This window comes from Ammodytes marinus (assembly GCF_949987685.1).
Source record: "Ammodytes marinus genome assembly, chromosome: 9".
NCBI lineage: Eukaryota > Metazoa > Chordata > Actinopteri > Uranoscopiformes > Ammodytidae > Ammodytes > Ammodytes marinus.
In genome coordinates this window covers 14455405-14474195 of record NC_137213.1, presented here as the reverse complement: position 1 = coordinate 14474195, position 18791 = coordinate 14455405, and the positions used below count along the sequence as shown (strand labels likewise).

The 18791-nt window shown below is 41.9% G+C and overlaps 1 protein-coding gene across 3 annotated transcripts in view; it reads left to right on the top strand.

Annotated features, from left to right (window-relative positions):
• agap3 (ArfGAP with GTPase domain, ankyrin repeat and PH domain 3) overlaps positions 1-18791 on the top strand; it is a 259851-nt gene that overhangs the window by 40082 nt on the left and 200978 nt on the right. For 2 of the 3 annotated variants that reach the window (XR_013845012.1, XM_080033720.1), the window contains exons 1-4: positions 2699-4371; positions 11698-11756; positions 13892-13979; positions 17384-17469. Coding sequence is in view for 2 of the 3 variants with exons in the window: in XM_080033720.1 (XP_079889846.1) it covers positions 2925-4371; positions 11698-11756; positions 13892-13979; positions 17384-17469 (1680 nt within the window). In the remaining variant the exon portion in view is untranslated. Of the gene's footprint in view, positions 1-2698; positions 4372-11697; positions 11757-13891; positions 13980-17383; positions 17470-18791 lie in introns of those variants that run through there. The other variant, XM_080033721.1, reaches the window with a different exon arrangement.

The window sequence follows — 18791 nt, the reverse complement described above, 5'->3', positions numbered from 1 at the left end:
CCCTCCCAGCTGCCATCAAGATACAATTACAAGGGGAAGAAACATTAAGCTGTGGGACAGAGGAGGAGAGAGGGTCACACAAGGGGAGCTCTGTTTGTCAGTTTGTCAGCACTTTAAAATCCGAGGATTTACCACAGCGCAGGTTTCCTCTGGACCGGACAACAAGAAAGACAAAAGGACAGTGGATTAACTTTAATCCTATCAGTGTTCCTTATGTAGGATCCTTTTAAACAACACCTGCATTACGAGTTACTAGGAGGAAACGACTCCAAGTGAACCACGATGACACACAGTTTCTCTGGGCCTCTTCTTCAGACTGTCCAGTAACGCTTTCTGCTGATGGTAAACACATTATCATGTCTGCGTGGAAGGCACAGCATGATGCACATGACAAAAGAAATGTTTTTGGTTGTACATGCGTGACTAAAGCTATGGAGGACTACTAACATGCTGCAGGGAGATTTTTTTTTTTGCAACAATTCACCTGAAGGAATCCGAACAAGATGAAACCCAAGAGGAGAGAAAAAATTGACAAATTTGGACTAACACGTTATATTTCCGCCACCTGGATGTTTTCTTTTGAGCAAATAATATTGTGAGTCGGCGAGAAGTCCCCCTGAAGATAAATATATACTTGTAGTTTAGCTATGTTGCTGTGCTTCGGGGGTCGTAGACAAACTCAACAACACCGGACGCAATCCGAAAAGGACTCTTTGCTTGCTGATGAGACTCAATTCATTCCAAACCCCTGCTTCATAGACAAAGGTAAAGCACAGTGTGCCTTGGTGGCTTAACATTGAACCTAACTCCACTGTCGAGGCATCTTGACATTTCAGCGGTAGAACTCATTCAATACTCTCCCTCATAAGAAGCATCCGCATTTCCATGATTGCGCATGTGTGGTTACAGGGTGTGCTAAAAAACAAAGCACTGGGGGTTCTCTGGAACAATACCTTAAATACTTTCAATTGTTGTTCCACCACCTCATAGTCTGCTGATAAGAACACAAAAGGAAAAAATGCAAATAACGCCTCCAACATCAGTACTGGCACGTAGCGTAAATGTTATGAAATCGCAAAGCCTTGATTCAGGTGAGCTTAGAAATGATTTGCTTTCGGTGCATGTTTTCTTTCAACCTTAATAATTAATCAGCGTTTGACTCTTTTTTTTTTTTTTTTATTAAAAGAGGTTTTAAAATCAACCGTTACGAGATCAGCTTTTGGCTCGAAGCGGCTGTGATACTTGGACTGCAATTTCCAGCTACATGGTTAAACTAGATTTCCCAAAGTGATACAGTCATGATCATAGTGAATTTCCCTCAGTGCTGACTGAGAGTGGGCAGTCAGTGTTGCCATTTTGTTCTTCAGTTTTCACCAAAAACCCTCGAGCAACATTTCTTAATTTTGATCCGGCACCTGTTTCGGGGCTTTGTATTCCAATGTGGTAATGAAGAGTTTAACTATAACATTCTAGTATAGAGATGGTTGCTCTGATCTTTTGTCTTTTAACATTCTTAAGGCAAGTTTTACCAATGATCAATTTAATTAGATCCATATCAATGTAATCTCAGGGGAAAATATTTCCCAAGTTTTCTGTTTCCTATCAGCAATCTTTCTCTTTTCAACCACAAAGGGGCAGTGTTCCAGCCCTTACCGCACTGTAACTAGAGTGCTGCAGAGTTGAGCAGCCAAAATCTGGCTTTATTCAGATGACGATCTTTAATATCACTTTACATTTGGCCCTATATTTGATGGCTCGGTTTTAGTTCACTTATACAATGTAGAGCAGTGTACCTCTGAAAACAAGTAAATGGAACATGAAAATCTCAAGACTGTTTGGACCATTAATCGTAAACTCGCCCACTGTGTGTAGGCTGCGCAATAGGAGCCACTGGAAGATTGTGTGTAGTTGTGTGGATACTACATGTTACAAACAGAGGTTATATTTGTGTTGTCTTCTGTCCTAAAGTGCCATGCAAGCATTCTTTTCTGTAGTGTAAGTTTTTGTCTATGAAAGATATTTGACCATACTACAATCTAAGCAGTTTACCTATGCAAGACCCTTTTGATTTTATACAAGTTAGTGGTCACTTATATATGGATAATTGAACAACGAACTTGGTGATGGATTCCCTATTCTTCCATGAAACATGGGTAAGTGTCCCCCTTTGGTGTTTTGTCATTGGTCAGAAGAAGACAAACTGGCCATTCATGACAGGAAGTATTTGTTGATTACACACCAGTGTAATCAGCTAAGGCTTCTCTCAATCTCATGTACACTTCTGTCTGTTTTATGTCTCTCGGGTCTACTCGCAGCTCGGGAGAAATCAGGAGGGCGTGTTTAAATGCCTGTGGGATCCACTCCTTGTTTTCCATGTGTCCCGGGGGTTGGAAGGCAGCTGAAAGTTCAAACAGAGACTCACTCCCTCATGCTCTGCATGGCAAGAGCTCAGAGATTAAGGGGTTTGTCTGAACCGCCAACAACAAGGATTGCTCTCTTTTCACAACTTGCCAATGAGGAAGGATGATTCAGTGTTTTTTTTTAAGTTTCAACTTTTGCAGCTAATACAGATAGGACTTTGTTGCAAAACAAGCAGTGGATAAGAGGATTTTTTCTTTTGTCCTGCCTGTACAGAACACGTAGAACAAAGTGTGGGGAGAAAGCAGCTACCATCTAAATGCCTGTGTGAGTCTGCTGAGTAAAGGAGCCAGAGGATGCAGGTGGTAGCAAAGCTTTGCTCTAACTTGTTTGAAGTTTTTTTCCCATGTCAAAGGTGAAGGATTATGCCTGGCATAGGAATTTAGTCTTCAGATGAAGGACTTTTCGAGCTGAATCTCAACAACTCCCGAGCAGAATGTGAGCATTGGCTTGTGCTGTGTGTGTGAATGAGGATGTATTTTTAAATCTAGTTTTAGTGAAGTGTCATGCTATTCCTAAGCAATGGACCCGTGGATGCGACCCCAAGGAGTACAGCTATTGACCAACAGCAGCAGGGGAAAACAGTTTACCACATCTCTGTAATCCTGAATGAAACACAGGAAGATGTTCCAGTGTCAGAGCTGGAAATGGGCCGGGTCACCCACACCCTGGTGGACAATTGCCAGCCGAGAGGAGAGATACTTACTGTGATGCCAATGGAGAACAGCCCCAGGCTGGGCAGGGCGCGACAGGAGCCCGACAGGTGGCCCTCCCTGAGCTTGACAGGTAGAGCTAGGAGGCAACGAGAGGAGGTGGTTGTGGAGGAGAATGAGGAGGAGTCAGAGGAAGTTGAGGGAAAAATGAAGACGGACAGGTTTTTGAGAAAGCACTCTAAGAACTCATGTAACACCTCACAGCAGGATCCAGACGTGGCAGAGTTCGCTGCGAAGACAGACACCCAGCAGCAATACATTCAGAGCTCAACATTACCCTCTACCTCTGCCTATGCTAAAGGGCTCGGTACTGTTGCGGGACATGGCTCTCTGCCCCGGGCCTTGTTGCGAAAGCCACGTCAGGATGAAGCTGCACTGGCTTGGAAGACGCTGAGCATGTATGGCGACTCAGTCAATCAACAAACAGATTCTCAACGCGATCAGGACAGACGGCTGCGGAGGCCCAGGAGCGTGTGCATGCTGGCAGGCCCAGTCCCGGTCCTGTCGGAGTCCCGGACCCAGCACTCCTTCAAGAAAGGAGACATTTTAGAGAGCAACCAGCAGTTACGGAGCAGAAGGGCTGAGTTGAGGGCTGTGGATGGCCTCAATACTGTTTTGCCTCAGAAGTCTGCGGTCCCTGCAGAGGTGTACCCCAGGGTACGCCAGAGGAGCGGAAGGCCCAGGCCTGTCAGTATGACAGTCCTGGAGCTTAGAAAAAGGGGTTCTGATGATGAGATAGAAAGCCAGAGTAGCTGCAATGATGGAGGAGGCTTTCTCAAAGGGAGCTTCCGTTGGAGGCTTTTTAGCAAAGCACCTCAAGATAAGTGCAAGGAGAGGGAAAGTGATGAGAAATCTGATGCTCCAAAAAGTACACTAAGTTCCTTAAGACGGAGCCTCAGTCTGCGAATCAGGAAGACTCGGCCCCGGGACAAAGTCCCTTTAGGGTCTGAAACCGAGTCAAAGGAGCACTCTCGGACTCAAAGTACAGCCGAGGAGACAACAATGTCTCCAGTACCTTTCTCATACCTCACAGGAAGGAGGCTTCCATCTTCAACTGAGAATATAGAGGATGGGGGCGTGCAGTACATTCATTACCACAGCAGGGGAAAGGTCAAGGTAATGGAAGTACCCCTCTGTCCGACAAAACTCCAGACTACAAAACCAGTTCAGGAAGAACCAAGTATATGGCAGCTCATAACCAACCGCTTCAAGAGGAAAGAGCAGCCATGCAGTGACAAACGTGAGTTGATACTGCACAGAAAGTTACAGCCCAAGAGCAAAACGGAAGTGCACTTTTTTTCTTCAGAGGGACGGGCAAATTGAAAACACATGGGGAATTGAGAGTTTGGATGGCGTTCAAAAACGTCTGGTTTCAGAGTCTTTTTGGAATTTCTATTTTGGGTTTCTTTTTTTTTCTCCAGTGTTTTTCATGTGTCAACCGGCTGCGTGTGTTTGTGTGTGTGCACTTACACAGCAATTACTTTGACTCACATAGGATATTTGAAGTTCAGTCAATCTGTAGGTAAGTACAGTAGTAATAGCAAATCACCAAAGATAAGATAAGAAAATAACTCATTTGAATGGCTTGTTTAACAGTGGTGCAACTGTGGTATAACCATACAATTTCCAGCACTGTTTCTGTGTTACCCAGACACAGGACATGGGAGTCTTGGTAATGCTGTCTCTTGGCCTCACTGGGACACAGCTTAAAGCAAAAGCATTAAAGCAGTTAGTGGCTGTAATGGGGATGCGTTTGGCAGCCTAGCAGGGCTAAATTAAGAGGGATTACGTGTGATAATGATGGGGAGAAGAGAAGAAGATTTAAGCACTGTGTTTAAAGGTTAACTCTGACAGTGGAGCGTATTTGTCCAGTTGCCTGGAAGATCAGGCAGAGAGGGGCAAATATTTGCGACTAGTTGATTTAACAGCTGTGATTTGTTATGTTTTGTGTGTAATGCTCAAATGTCATACCTTCATATGAAGACCTAGTTGCTGTGACGATTTAAAGACTTTAATTAATGTCAGGTCATACATATACTTTATTCATTTTCATGAAGCCTACCTTTGAACCACCAGAGTCTCATACTAGCAGAATGCTCGTAATAAAGAGCTGAGGTCAAACCTGTTGATATCCCAGGCTGTTTGTATTTTCACGTGACATGTGACCAAGGATACCTATTGCTGTGGTGGACGGTAAAGACCTACTTGTCCATTTCTTCAGTCAGTCAGGCATTAGGAATGTAGGTGTGCCAACCGGACTGAGTAAAGTTAGGTGTTCAATGCCTTGGGCGGGACTCTGCGCCTGTTGCTACTTGTTTAAGTGCTTCTTAAATTAAATCCAGAAAGCTGAAGCCTAGCCCTAAACTGCGCACACACAAACTCAGTTCAAGTGTTAACTGATGATAACTTCTACATTGTGTGTGTGCTTTGTGAGGTTTCGGGGGAAGAGAGATGTAGAGTAAAGGGGTTAAGGTGTGCAGGCTGTGTCCCCACCCCCACCTGTGGATGAACAAAGCTACATTCTGTCATGAGCGTGGAAGCATGAGCGATCAGTGAACCATAGCTGAGATGGGGGCTCTCTGTGGCTCTTCGGGTTGGAGGAGGGGTGGATGGTCATTTATCTAGTGAAGGTTGAAATACTGTGAATGGGACGGTAGATAGAACTCTGTAATAAGCCTGGGTATGAGGTGTCAGCGGGCTTCAGTGGAGAGAAAAGTGCTCACTGATGCGTATTTATTCTGACTTGCGTTGCCATCACCAATCGAGACTCTGAGAAAAATCCCTGATGTGTGTGATACATCCTCCATCTATCTTGAATCAAATGTATTCATACATCTATTCTTTTTTTTCATTTGCTATGTCTCAATTAATATCCCCTCCTGTGAGCTCTTGCCAACAGGATTTCCTGTATTTACTTTACCTTGCAATTGGACTAAGTCTACCGACTTCAAAACTTGTAGATTGAATATTGATTTAAAAGATGCATTTGCCTAATCAATTCATACCAGCAGAGGTGGATGAGCCAAACTGCCAGCAGGTATTTAGCTTCAAGACAAATGAACACTTTCAAGAAAATAAGGAGAAACGGTTACAATGGAATAATGCCTGCCCACCTGCTGCTTGAGAAATGTGGAGACAGGTAAAATGTTTGTATCACTGCAAATCTCAGCCTCTGTAAGCTTTGTTCTTCGGAATTGTGGTTCAGCATGTAAAAGCACCGTGGTGTTCTAGATACAGTTAGCTTTTAACCAACAAGTCAAACCGTTGCGTTCATCGAAGATTAAGTTTGGGTCATCAATTTGAATAGACCTTCCCTCACTTTGTATGCAGTTTTTCCTCTTTTACTCGCGGTTGATGTCTTCATCAGTTTGTTGACTCGTTCTACTTTGGGTAGCAAAGAGGTGAAGTTAAATCTAACTAACACATTATTTCTCCTAACTCTACAAATTGAGTAGATCAACCTGGGCATAGTACTCCTAAGACCTCATTTGCAAATGTAATGTTAAATGAGGAGCTTGTTTGAAGCCAATTTATTTTTGCGGAGAAGTGAAGGCCTAAGTAGGCCAGGCCACTAGACCGCATTAGACTGGCATTGCATAAAGCTTTTTACCTCGTCCTCTGCTGATTGTGTTTGTCACTTACCCCCTTTTGATAGAAATAACAGGCTGGTGTTTGAGCGCAGTACGAGCTCTGAGTGGGTTGTTTACTGTGTAAATGGTTCTGGAGAGAAGCACAAAAAGAAAGATGGAGAACCATTTTGTCAAGGCAGGCATGAAAAAAGTTGTGAGACATGGGGACGTTGGTTGGTTGGTCTTGAGGTTGGCAAATAAGGGAAGTAGGAATACTAATTGCTTGCTCAATTCTCACTCTGTAATTTGTGACAGTGGAAAAGTATGTTTGGAAAGCCAGGCAGAGCTAGAGTAGAAGTTTAGACCTCAGGGTTGTCCTCTCTCGTTCCAAAAACCACTTAAGATTCACTGCATGTAGAAATTCTCCCATGTATGAACCTATGGTATGAACACATGCACACACGCCAAAACAACTATATGCAAAGGGTATTTTTTGTTCTCTTTGCATTTTCTATTCTCACAAAATGGAATAAGTGAAGGGGGGCAATTGTGCATCACTACCCTCAGACTGAATGGTCATTTTTATCTGAGTAGACATGAGCAGTGAAGTGAAAAACCTAACAAACAAGCTGGCAACGCATTTTCCCCTCGCAGAGACAAAGGCACTGGTGTCCTCTTTAAGCATCACAAGTGCCGAGCCTTTTTTGTTTCCATAGGCATTCTGGGACACAGTGATGTGGGGAGGATCATTTTTAAAGAATGACGTAACACCAAGCACATGGATTCAATTAGGGCTTTTTTTGTAGCAGGATACCAACTTGGTTCTACTGTATTTGCTTAAAGGAGGGCAGAGGTTGGGTATCTTCGATGGTAACACTGGTTATGAGTGTGACCTTGAGAGGAAATGTGTTAGATGATTACCTAAAAAGATTTTGGTTTGAGTGTTGTGAAAAACGTGTTAGATGTTTTAGATCCTGTCCAATTTTCGGTAAAAGCTCCTAATGCCCTCTTCCTTTCTTCTTTCCGGTGTTTTTTATGTCCTTGAAAGCCAAATTGGTGTTATGTTCAATACTAAGAGAGTGTGCTGTTCCAGAAATGCAGCACTTGTCAGCGGGCAACAACTTCATTTATGTGTTGGCCTTTGATGGCACTTCATTTTTCTGCATGGTTATCTCTGGCTTGTCCTTTGTTTGAAAGTGTCCCTGTTTGAAACTTTGATTATGGGGCGGTGAAAAAATCTGCCTTTTGGCTGCTTCTTCGATCCATTTAGTAAGAATTTACTTCTAGTCCATTTCTGAAACAATTGCTTCTTTGTTGATACCGGAACTTATCATTTGTTTGTCTCAAATAATGTGAAATTACAAGATCATCATAGTAGACTAGGTAGGAATGCATCTCTAAATAATAGGCTTGTAAAATAAATCACAGGAAATCCAACACGATTCGGCTACAGCATTATCTGATTTGGTTTCCCAGAGCTGTGACCTGCATTCAGTTTCCTGCACTGCGAAACTGATTCAGATGGGTGTCTTCGCTCGTGTTCTGACATGTCAAACCCACTCTCAGAGGGCTTAACATGAGGCGTGCAGTTTAAAGACTAATCTGCTCCACACAATGCCTGATGAAAGGCCCTTCTGTTAGGGATGTGTCTTTCTCCTCACCCTCAACAAGTGAGACATTCAGAGCTCTTTGAAAATGGAGGTCAGAAATAAGTTAACATTTTAGCTCAGGGTTTCTTCCTCTCATTGCAGTAGGTAAATAATTTCTTTTTTCGCCCGGGGTTTTCGGAGCCATGAGTAATAGGTACTTTCAGATTACATTTCGAAAGAGAAAATAGAGACGTGTTTTTATACTGACGGCGTTCACCTGACTGTTCATGTTGTCATTCTTTTCGTATTTGAATTGCCTCGGGCACAAAGAGAAACCACCTTTGCTGGAAAAAGACAGACTTACTGTAACGATGGCTAACCCCGTTGTTGCTGTATCAGTGTAATTGTTATGGTTTAGACGTGGGGGTTTCACCTGGTATTACACACCTTGTTGCCAGGAGACGGGGAGTCTACACTTGTGTTTTAGAGAGGTTGGTTGCTTCTTGGGGGGTTCGGATGGTGAGAAAGCCATGATCCAAAACAGGAGGGTGGTCTTTGTTCTAATTGCTGTTTTGACACATAGTTGGGTGCTCCTTCTCTGTAGGGAACAGGCTCGGCCTGTGGACTAAGAGTTGGTATTGTTCTTTAGTGCTCTTTAGCTCTGCCCTATTTCAATGTGTGATTATCTAGTCAAAGTCTCCAAATGTCACTGGAAAAAGCAAACAAGTTGTGTCAAGCCTAATAATGGCTTTCTCTTACAATGGATTAGCCAAATCCTGCTCAGAGATCGCACTGAGCTGATACTGATTCTAACATGGGTGTTCCACAACTCCTCCTTGCCAGTTGTCTGTTTTAAAAGTTGTAAGAGCATACACAAAACTTAACAAATAAGTCAGGGGTGGAGATATATCTTTACTGACTATGTGTTGAATGTGTTTTAGGTGTGCAAGCAACGATCAGTTAAGTTCTAGATTAATTTATCGATTACTTTCACTGTTAGTTATTCCAAACCCCCAAGTTGGCTTATTCACATTGTTTATGTTCAAGCAACTGTCATGTGTATAGGCTCAAGTTGCAGTGTAGTAGTTAATGTTACCTAAAGGCTGTGGCAGGCCGCCAGGGAGAAATACTACCTGCCAAAACACTGGCTTATGTCTGAGTCGGGACCTCTCATTGGCTCTACCTCTTCACCTGCTTTCTATCGTTTTGTTTTTAAAATAATCTATTATATGCCGCTTCATTTTTGGAAAAAGGCAACTGGATTGCTAAGTGGACTGTATGTAGCTGATAATAATGAAAGTGCACGTACAGTAGAGAGAAACAGAATGAGCCAGGATTGGAAAAAAATACTTTCAACCATGAATTCATCTACATGAAATTTTAATTAGCGCACCCTCAAAAATGGTCGCATACATATGCCAGAGGTTAGGTCATACATAAAGGTCAAAGCTTGAGAATTTCTCCAGCCATTTGACCATTTTCACTTCAGTATGGCTTGGAACATTATGGCTCTGCAAATATAAATACAATTTTAAAGTGTGACACAATCCCACCGGTTAAAGCGACTCTTACCTTTGGTGCATTTTTACACTTTTTTTGGATTAGGTTAAAATGGTATTAATAAGGTAATTACACTCTAAAATATAAGACAGACCCACCAGGAGTAAAAACAAACAATGATTTCAATCTCATAATATTATGAAAAATATATATAAAATTCAACCAATCAAATCGTTCGGACCGAACGATTTGATTGGCCGACAGACCTGTCTGCTTGCGGTCTGCTTCTGTATTGCGCATTCTCAACTAGAGGGTTTGTTTTGATTCCACGGCAGACAGTAGCGAGTAGCGACCATTGTAGAAAAGGCCCCAACGTTCATAAGTTACAGTGTTGTTAGTTCTTGTGTGTTAAAATGTGTTTTGTTCAGTGTGGATAGCAGTCAGTTAGGGCCGTAACGTCAGTCGGACAGAGAGCCTGTTTAGTTTCCGTTCTCTTTTCCCTCGGTCAGATGTGTGAGCGTTGCCGCAGTAAGCGGTCATTCCACATGGAAACGTGTTTATCTGAGTTTAAATGTGAATCACCCGTGTGTGAGTATGTACATGCAGTCCCGATCGCTGTTATAATATAGTTTGCATGCGATTCGCGGGTCGCAACAGCTGTTGTAGCGTCTCCTCACGAGCGGAGTTTAAACCTTTGTTCTTTTCCCGCGATCTATATGTGACTGTGCCTGTGAAAGAAGGAAAATAAAGAGCGGATAAAACCCTACTCCTCCTCTCCTAGTCTCATGCTTATAGTCTGACGCCTTTGGCCATAAGTGGTATTCTGGCCGACACCTCTGAAGTGAAACCAGTGATACAAGCATGGAACGAGGGTGTGGGGGCATTGGAGGGAGGCGGGATGGTATGATAGTGCTGTAATTCTCAATTGCACGATGGGTGTGAGTCCCTTTAACTGTTAAGCGTATGTGCTGGTATAAAAAGATAAGATTAAAAAAGCAAAATTAAAATTATTTTAGAAAATGTTAGAAAAAATTACATGAATTAAATTTCTATACGACAGCTGAACAACAGTCCATCATAAAAATTGTTACACACTACAGATATTCTGCAAACTGTTGCTTTAAAGCAGGGGTGTCCAAACTACGGCCCGTGGCCCGCTTTTTATTGGCCCGCGGCCGATTTTTAAAATATAATGTAATATGGCCCTTTGAATTTTTTATTTTTTTATTTTTTTTTGTTAACCCACTAGTGCAGGGGTGTCAAAACTGATTGATTGGCCCGTGGCACATTTTAAAAATATTATGTAATATGGCCCTTTTAATTTTTAAATAATTTAAATGCACTCATTATATTACAGAGAAATAAGAAAAAGAAAAAGAGCACCAAGCCCATTCCAGAGGACCCTGCATAATATTGTATTTTAAATTAATATTATTATGGAAAATCCATGTGTCCTTCTCCAATAGCTTCTAATTCATCTGACACAGTGTCTCCATTTTTTTCATACAAAATTCTTCAGCTTTAGCCTCTTAATTTCCCTCTCAAAGTGCACCAGATTCAAAATACATTGGACACAAAAGCAGAAAACACTGGGTGTATCAATGGTATCAAGAGGGGGGATGTATCTGTTTAATGTGCAAGTAAAGTGTTGCCGTGAAGAAGGATTACAATTTACGAAGACACTATGAAACTAAACATCAGAGCAGCTACATGTCCTGATAAATGTGTTATTTTTGCAAAGTGGCCCGGCCCTTCGTAGATTTTTCTGTATGTGGCCCTCAGTGAAAAAAGTTTTGACACCCCTGCTTTAAAGTCACCTTGACGTCATCCAATGGGAAATGCTGTTTCTGCCATAGTGTCTTTAGCTGCTGTTTGATTAGTTTATTTGTTTTGTCTTCTTCTCTTTAGATTCTTTTGTCAACAGCCAAGAATGGACATTGAGTCGGTCCGTGCCCGAGCTGAAAGTGGTGAGTAATTTTTGAAATGTCCAGTCATTTCTCATATTTTCCCCATCAGTGTTAACAGGCACCGTGTTGATTTTTCCTCAGAGATGTCATCTTACTGATTACAATATAAATGTCATTTAGAAAGCCTGTTCAGTCCATGTATTACTGGTTTTGCATTTTACATGAGAGGGAACAGTTGAGAAATTGGCTGGACTTTCTCCCTGGCACATAGTGGGTGATTTTTAATGAGATGCGTTGGCATGGAGATGCAGGATGGCTTGCAGTAGAACGTGAGATGAGTGACAGTTTTGGGCTAGCCTAGTGACACATCCTGGGTCTGATCCCACCCGCCAGTGAAGCACACACACAGCCACAGCCAAATGCACAGCTAAGATCCTCACATGATTTAATGCCTTGCACCCATAAAGACTATCGGCCCTGAAAAAACTGCACTCCACCATTCTGACAGTTGAAGTAATATATATTTTTTGTGTTCGACGGATTCGTTTGTTGTGGCGTCTTGCCCATTGAAGTTAGAGAAAACTTCAATGGAATGAAGAAGGGGAGAATTCACAGGAAGCTCAAAGACAAACTTGTTTTCTTTTTTTAAACACGTCTGTTTCCTTTTATGTTTCCGATGTGTTAATTGGCAGCCTCCACACAGGGGTTTTTGTTTGAATGGACCTGGTATGAATTAAGTGTCTAAAAAATGTCCATCAATCCTTTCGAAATATTGAAGGTGTTGGTGTTGAGCATCAAGGACATACAAAAAAGATGTCTCAGAAGCTTGTTATTATGATGGCCAAATGAGTTTGTCATGCCACAGTAATAATGATAGGGACTCAAAGCGTTTCCTGCAGATTATTTAAAATGATGATAGGGTGACGGAACATCTACAACAGTAAGCTGTACCCTGGTATTGTCATTTTGCATGGGCAACTAAACTGTGGTCAAAAACTTATTTTATTCACATCAAATCCCCACACTAATATTCCCACATCAAACAAATGTCTACAAAGAAGAGTTGGGGGTCTTATGCTGGAAAAATGCTGACACAACCCCTTTGGTTTCATGAGGGCTGTATACCAGCAGGCCACAAAGCCCGACAGTTAAAACAGCAGGAACACTGGTTCAGTGGTACATTCAAAGTCGTTTTATGTTGACTCGTAGCTTTCACCACGCTACAGCCTACCACTTTTGCTAACTTTTGCGTTTTTCATTGTTTACACTACTGGAGGTACCTCATGGTATGTACCATATATACATATACACTTCAATTATAGAGGGGAAGGCTGGGAAGGTCCTTTTTAAACCAGATCTTTTTACTTCCCTATAATTAGAACCATACCTGACGTTAACACCCACTAATGATCCAAAGAAGACGAGGGCGATGGTGGTGGTGGGTTAGTAGAAGTAGAGGCGGAGGAGAGGGAGGACATGAGGCATGTTGCAGCCTTTGTTCTTCCCAGACATGCTGGCATTGTCAGCCCACCCTCAGCCCATGCATCAGCCTAAAGGCGCTGTAGCTAGGTCAGGTCTAGACGCCAGGGAGAGGAAGCGGAGGATAGATAGATCGCAACCAAACCGATCTTATGTTAATAGGATTTTTTCTAATAATGTTTCAGCCTCACATGGCCTGCATAAAGCAAACACATCTGTGATTTCTGGGACTGTTCCTTATTTACTTTCCATTACTACCCTCCATTCTCTAATGGGTTTTCTTTGTTTCATTTTTTTTTGTTTGTTTTAGTTCAAATTTAGTTGGAAATCAAATCTCCTAAATAATAGAGAAGCAATCCATAACAGTCAACAACCTTTGTGAAGAAACTAGCATAACTTCTGTTCATCTTATCACACTGTGCATGGAACAGTAGTTAAGCAGAATTTGTAGATCCTGCACAACCAACATTATGTTTCAAGCTTAAATGTTAATTATTGACGTTAGAAGCAGCATCTTGACGAAAACAGTGTCAACACAAGTTCCCGTAACCTAGCTTTTCTCACTCAGTGGATGGAGTCAAAGGACCTTGTGCTGACTAAGATTGCTTTGTCAGTTCAGAATTACGGCCCCTTTACGTTTACATATGCTGGTGGTTTGTACCTGCCTTGTTATTCCTGTCAGTACTAATCACATTATTTTACTCTTGACCTTGCAGGGCATTGTGGGAAATCTGTCCAGTGGGAAATCTGCCTTGGTCCACCGGTATTTGACAGGCACATATGTGCAGGAGGAGTCTCCAGAAGGTAAGATACTGCTGATGGAAGTGCTGGTCAGGATAATCACAATCAAAGTAAAAAAGATTCAGATTAATGTGGTGTGTTCACTTTGGCTCTTATGGACCTTTTACATGCTTTAAATTTACCTCACAACTTGTCATATGAAATACATGGCAGCTTGCTGAATTAAGAAAAGCGTTGTTATTGGCTTGATGACAATCTGATTTGTTTTCAAAAGCATTTTTCGAAAGTGAAATTAAACAGAAACGGGAAAATTAGATTTATTTTAATTTTCACAAGACAACAGGCAAACATGTTGGCACTGATTGCTACACTGTACAGACGGATAACCATATCACAATGGGCATAATTAGATGTTTACATGAATCATGGTGCTGGTTTTGCCTTGTGAGAATATTTTTCCAATTAGTTGGGTTTTGGATTATGTCAAGCTTCCGGATGCCAAAAATGACAAATGTCTGGGTTAATTTTTTCTATATTTCCTGCAGAAATAATGCCGAAATAATGAGAAACTAAACATAACATTTTCAGCATTTAAGGGTGGATAAGATTAGTCATTTTTAAACCATGAAGGTAAAACAAAACCCAATCATGTCTCTGGGACTTTAGATAAAAGTTTTCTTTTTAATCACAATCATAAACCGTTTCCATTCCTGGATATCCTGATAGAGAAAGAGCCAGTTTATCTCAGAAGGTAAAAAGGGATCCCTCGCCAATTCCATTCATTCTTTGAGATTTGAAAATCACATTTCCTTCAATTAATCATCTAAAATCATAATGAGAATGCCCTCCCCCTCTGGCCGGAAAGTTAAGTCCTCCCTGAAAATCCAAACACAGATGTTGGAAAGTTAACTGATGATCTTTGAGGGGGTTTGCAGGTTTTCGTTCCTGTGTAATTATAGCGAGGATGAGACATGAAGCGCATAATTACTTTCTGGCATTTTTTCTTTCTTTCTTTTTTTTTCTGTTGCGCCAAGGGACAAAAATGCTTATAGCTTAATTAGTCCTTGAGAAATCAATGGTGGTAATGCTGGAAAAAAATGAGCATTGTTGCTGTATTCAGGGAAATATGTACACTGTGATACAACATACCTGTCCCATGATTAGCAGATGTTTGGGGCCTTCTCTCATTCATGTCATTCAACACTGGCTCCCCTCCACATCGGGTATTTACATTGCAGCAGTGTTGCCCAGCAGACGAAGGTTCAGTGATGGCTGTTACTTCAGTGTTTTGTTCCTGGGCTTTCACTATGATATCTGGAGAGGAAAAAAAGTACTGGGGTGTGTTTCCATGGCAACACCGGATGGAGCTCCGTTGGATTGTGGCTCTGTGTCAAGGACTAAGCCTCCGTGTAAGCAGAGTATGCTTACTGCGTGTTAACCATGCCTACCAACTTACCTTCCCTCTGTAGACTGTCTGCAAGCTTATTAGTCGCCTCCTTTTTTTAGGTAAGGTTGAGCCTTAACAAATTCAAGTAATTCATAATTAGTTTTCATCATGATGGTAGATACGTGTTTAATGCCGAAATAGTAGGATAGGAAACAGGCACAGGCTTCTGTCTTTTCAGGTGCATTGTGTTGGCTCGGCTCTAAATAAAGACGAGAGCATCCTGTATGATTATGTAACCGAAATGTTCACTTCAAATTCCGTCCGTGTTCTCACCAGGGCCGCATGCTTTCATCACAGATTGTGATTTGCAGAGAGATTTTCCATAATCTGTTCTGGCGTGTGTACACACGGCCACGCTACATGCAGCAAAAAAAAAAGTATTCTGGTAAATCTTTGGTTTTCTGTATCGTTAAGATCCAGTCTTTTCCACTTTGTAATGAGATCCCTTCTTTACCCCCTTTTTAAAAAGTATTCAGCAACGTACAGACACAAAGTTTCTCAGTCCTTTGTCTGTATCTCCAAAGCTCTGCCTTAAAAGAAAAAGAAGCTGGCTGGTGGTACATGGATCTCTTTCTCTCTCTATGTTACACAACCAGCATCCAGCAGGGCTTCAGAGCCTATGCAAAAGGCTGGGAGAATCCTCTATTTGCCAAGCGGGCTAAAGTGGACTTAACAGGGTGGAAGTGTGGCTCAAGTGGATATGTATTGCCTACTGAGGCAGGAAAACTGTCCGCCTATTAAAAATTACAGGGCCCTGGCTACTTTACGGCCCCTGCAGCTTGTCTGTGATGTGAGACCTTTGGCTCCCATGATGCCGTTTGAACAGTGTGATCGCCAACATTCTATCATCTGATCATTCGAAGATCTTAGCTTACATCTAAAAAAAAAATCTAGACAATCTATTTATCCAAGTTCTTAGTGTAACAGGTGTGCTTTTACTCTACATGGACACCTGCCTCCTCCAGCAACCTTTTCTTGATACATTTCATGATCATTCCTTGACCTTTCTTAAAATTCAGGCATTGTTCACTTCCCTCAAATTGCTTTCAACACGTTTTCGTATTCATAAGGCACTGTGTTCACTCCCTGGGACATATCTAGCCTCACGGCTTTCTCATTTGAATGTTTTTAATCTTCACAGGATCGCAAAGCGTTCAAATAACGTTCAGAATCTAATTTACTGCGTAGTTCTCCCAACGGTCTCTTCTTTATCTGCAGCCTGCTTTGCTAGCGGCAAGGAATATGCATTTGCATCAGAAAAGCAATGAGGAAAGAGGGAGAGAAACTCAAGGCCAAATGTTAGCTCCTTGCTGCTATGGTGCAGGACATGGTGCAACCTCAGGCAGACTTTGGCAGATTATATTCACCATCGCTTCCTTTCCAATCTTTTAGTTGGTTTGCTCAAATTACTCGACTCATCTTATCATTTCATTGCAAAGTGTAATGAGTTATGTTGTGAAAACCAATCTTGGAAACCCACTGTAGCTCATGCAGATAAGTGATGGCAACTGAACGTACATGCTGATAATGTTTGTGAAGATAAAGTTGGGTTATTCCAGGACTCGTGGCGGTGCAGTAGTGGCAGTGGCGCGGTGAACCTGTTCCCTCAGCAGCTGTGTATTGGACACGCTAAATGGCAATTTCTCGCCCACATAATTGGTTGCGGAGAGAGACCTGGTTTCCTGTTGGCATATAATTCTAACAGCAACACATTCAGGAAGTCTCTCAATTGAGAACTCCACATCAACTTATACATATCTTACCAAACTTGTATGAGCCTTGTCGTCAAGCTGTGATTTTATACTTTTTATTCGGAAATCTGCACTCCATTTTTTTTTTATGATTGAGTGTGAATGTGTCTGCCGGTTTCTTTTTTGGGGGGAAAACCCCTTGTGCTTGGTTATTATTATATCCCAAGAGAGACAATTTTCCACCAAATCATCTTGTACCAGCAGCCAGACTAGACCTGCACGTTATAAAAGTGACCTTGGTACAAACTGACGGCATGTCTCTTCCGCAGGTGGAAGGTTCAAGAAGGAAATAGTGGTGGATGGACAGAGCTACTTACTTCTGATCAGAGATGAAGGAGGGCCTCCAGAACTGCAGGTAAGACTGTCTGTCCACTAACTTTACTCTAAGGCTGCCAGATGCGTCAGACAAAGCCCGTCTGGAAAACTGTCATGCAGACAGGAAATGTTTAAGAGACAGGCCATTACTTCCATTGCAGTACTGAGCAGAGCAGTGTCACAGCACTCTGCGGCCGCTCTACCAAAAGCACTTATGGGGGAATCAACAGATCAATGAGTAAACAGCACATAGTTCTCCTATCAGTGTGTGAAACATTCATATTTCACAGTTACGGCGCTACTGTTTCAAACAAAGTATTTGCAAGAGAACATGCAATTGATATTCAAATGCCTTTTTCAGTATTATTTGCCTCTTCCAAATGAATAAAAAATCGAGGCAGTGCTTCCTGGTAATCCCGTCTTGTGTAATGACAGAGCAGGCATTAGACTCTTTATCCTCAATTATTCTTGAGCCATGTTCTACCATTAATTTTTTTTTTGCTTTTACCTCTAATTGACAGCTCTTACAGGACTTAAATTTACTGAAGATACTTAGTCCGTGTTTCATACTTTTTAATCCTGCCTATTTTATCCTGCTCTTGAGGGCTACTATAATCAATACTATTACATTAACAATGGAACAAGTGACTGCAATGTGAAAGTGGACATTCGTAGTGATGAATCCAAAGAGGGGTTATCATCTGACTCTACAGAATAGAACATTTGAGAACATCTTTCAGCTCATTGTTTTGCTTATATGCCACTCACCTTTACTCTTTCTGTAACTCTTACATGCAGAAGATGTTGGTACATTTTCACCCCAAATGCTCTGATAAAACTGTCTGCTGCACCTTGCTTTTTTAACTGTCAAGCTAGCTATCAAGTACCGACCGGTATGTCGAATTTGTCTTGTTTTAATTTTTTTTCAAAAACTAAAACTACAATTAGCAGATTCAAATAAATGTTAACAAACCCCCAAGAGGCGAGGATATAAACCAATTTGCTTTGTGGCTTCCTTCAAGGGATTCAATATGTTTCTGGTCAGATGTAAGCTCAGTGTAAATGCACCGTGCGTATCCATTAGCAGCTAGCTACAGATACCTGGCCTGGCGAAGCTCCTATTCATGCTTGCATTAAACTCAGCAGCAGAGATTAGGGAATAGAAATGAATTTGGTTCAGTTGTCAGCTGCCTGTATAATTAGTGGCATAATTAAGGGCCTCCATTATGTTCAAACTCGCAGGAGGCTGAGCAGGGTATGTGGCTTGGAGGCTTGATTTGCCATTCAGTCCCTATGGGCTCTGGGCCGAGGTGTGAAAGCTGAATGAAGACGAGGGCAACACGGCACGATGGTTATCACTTG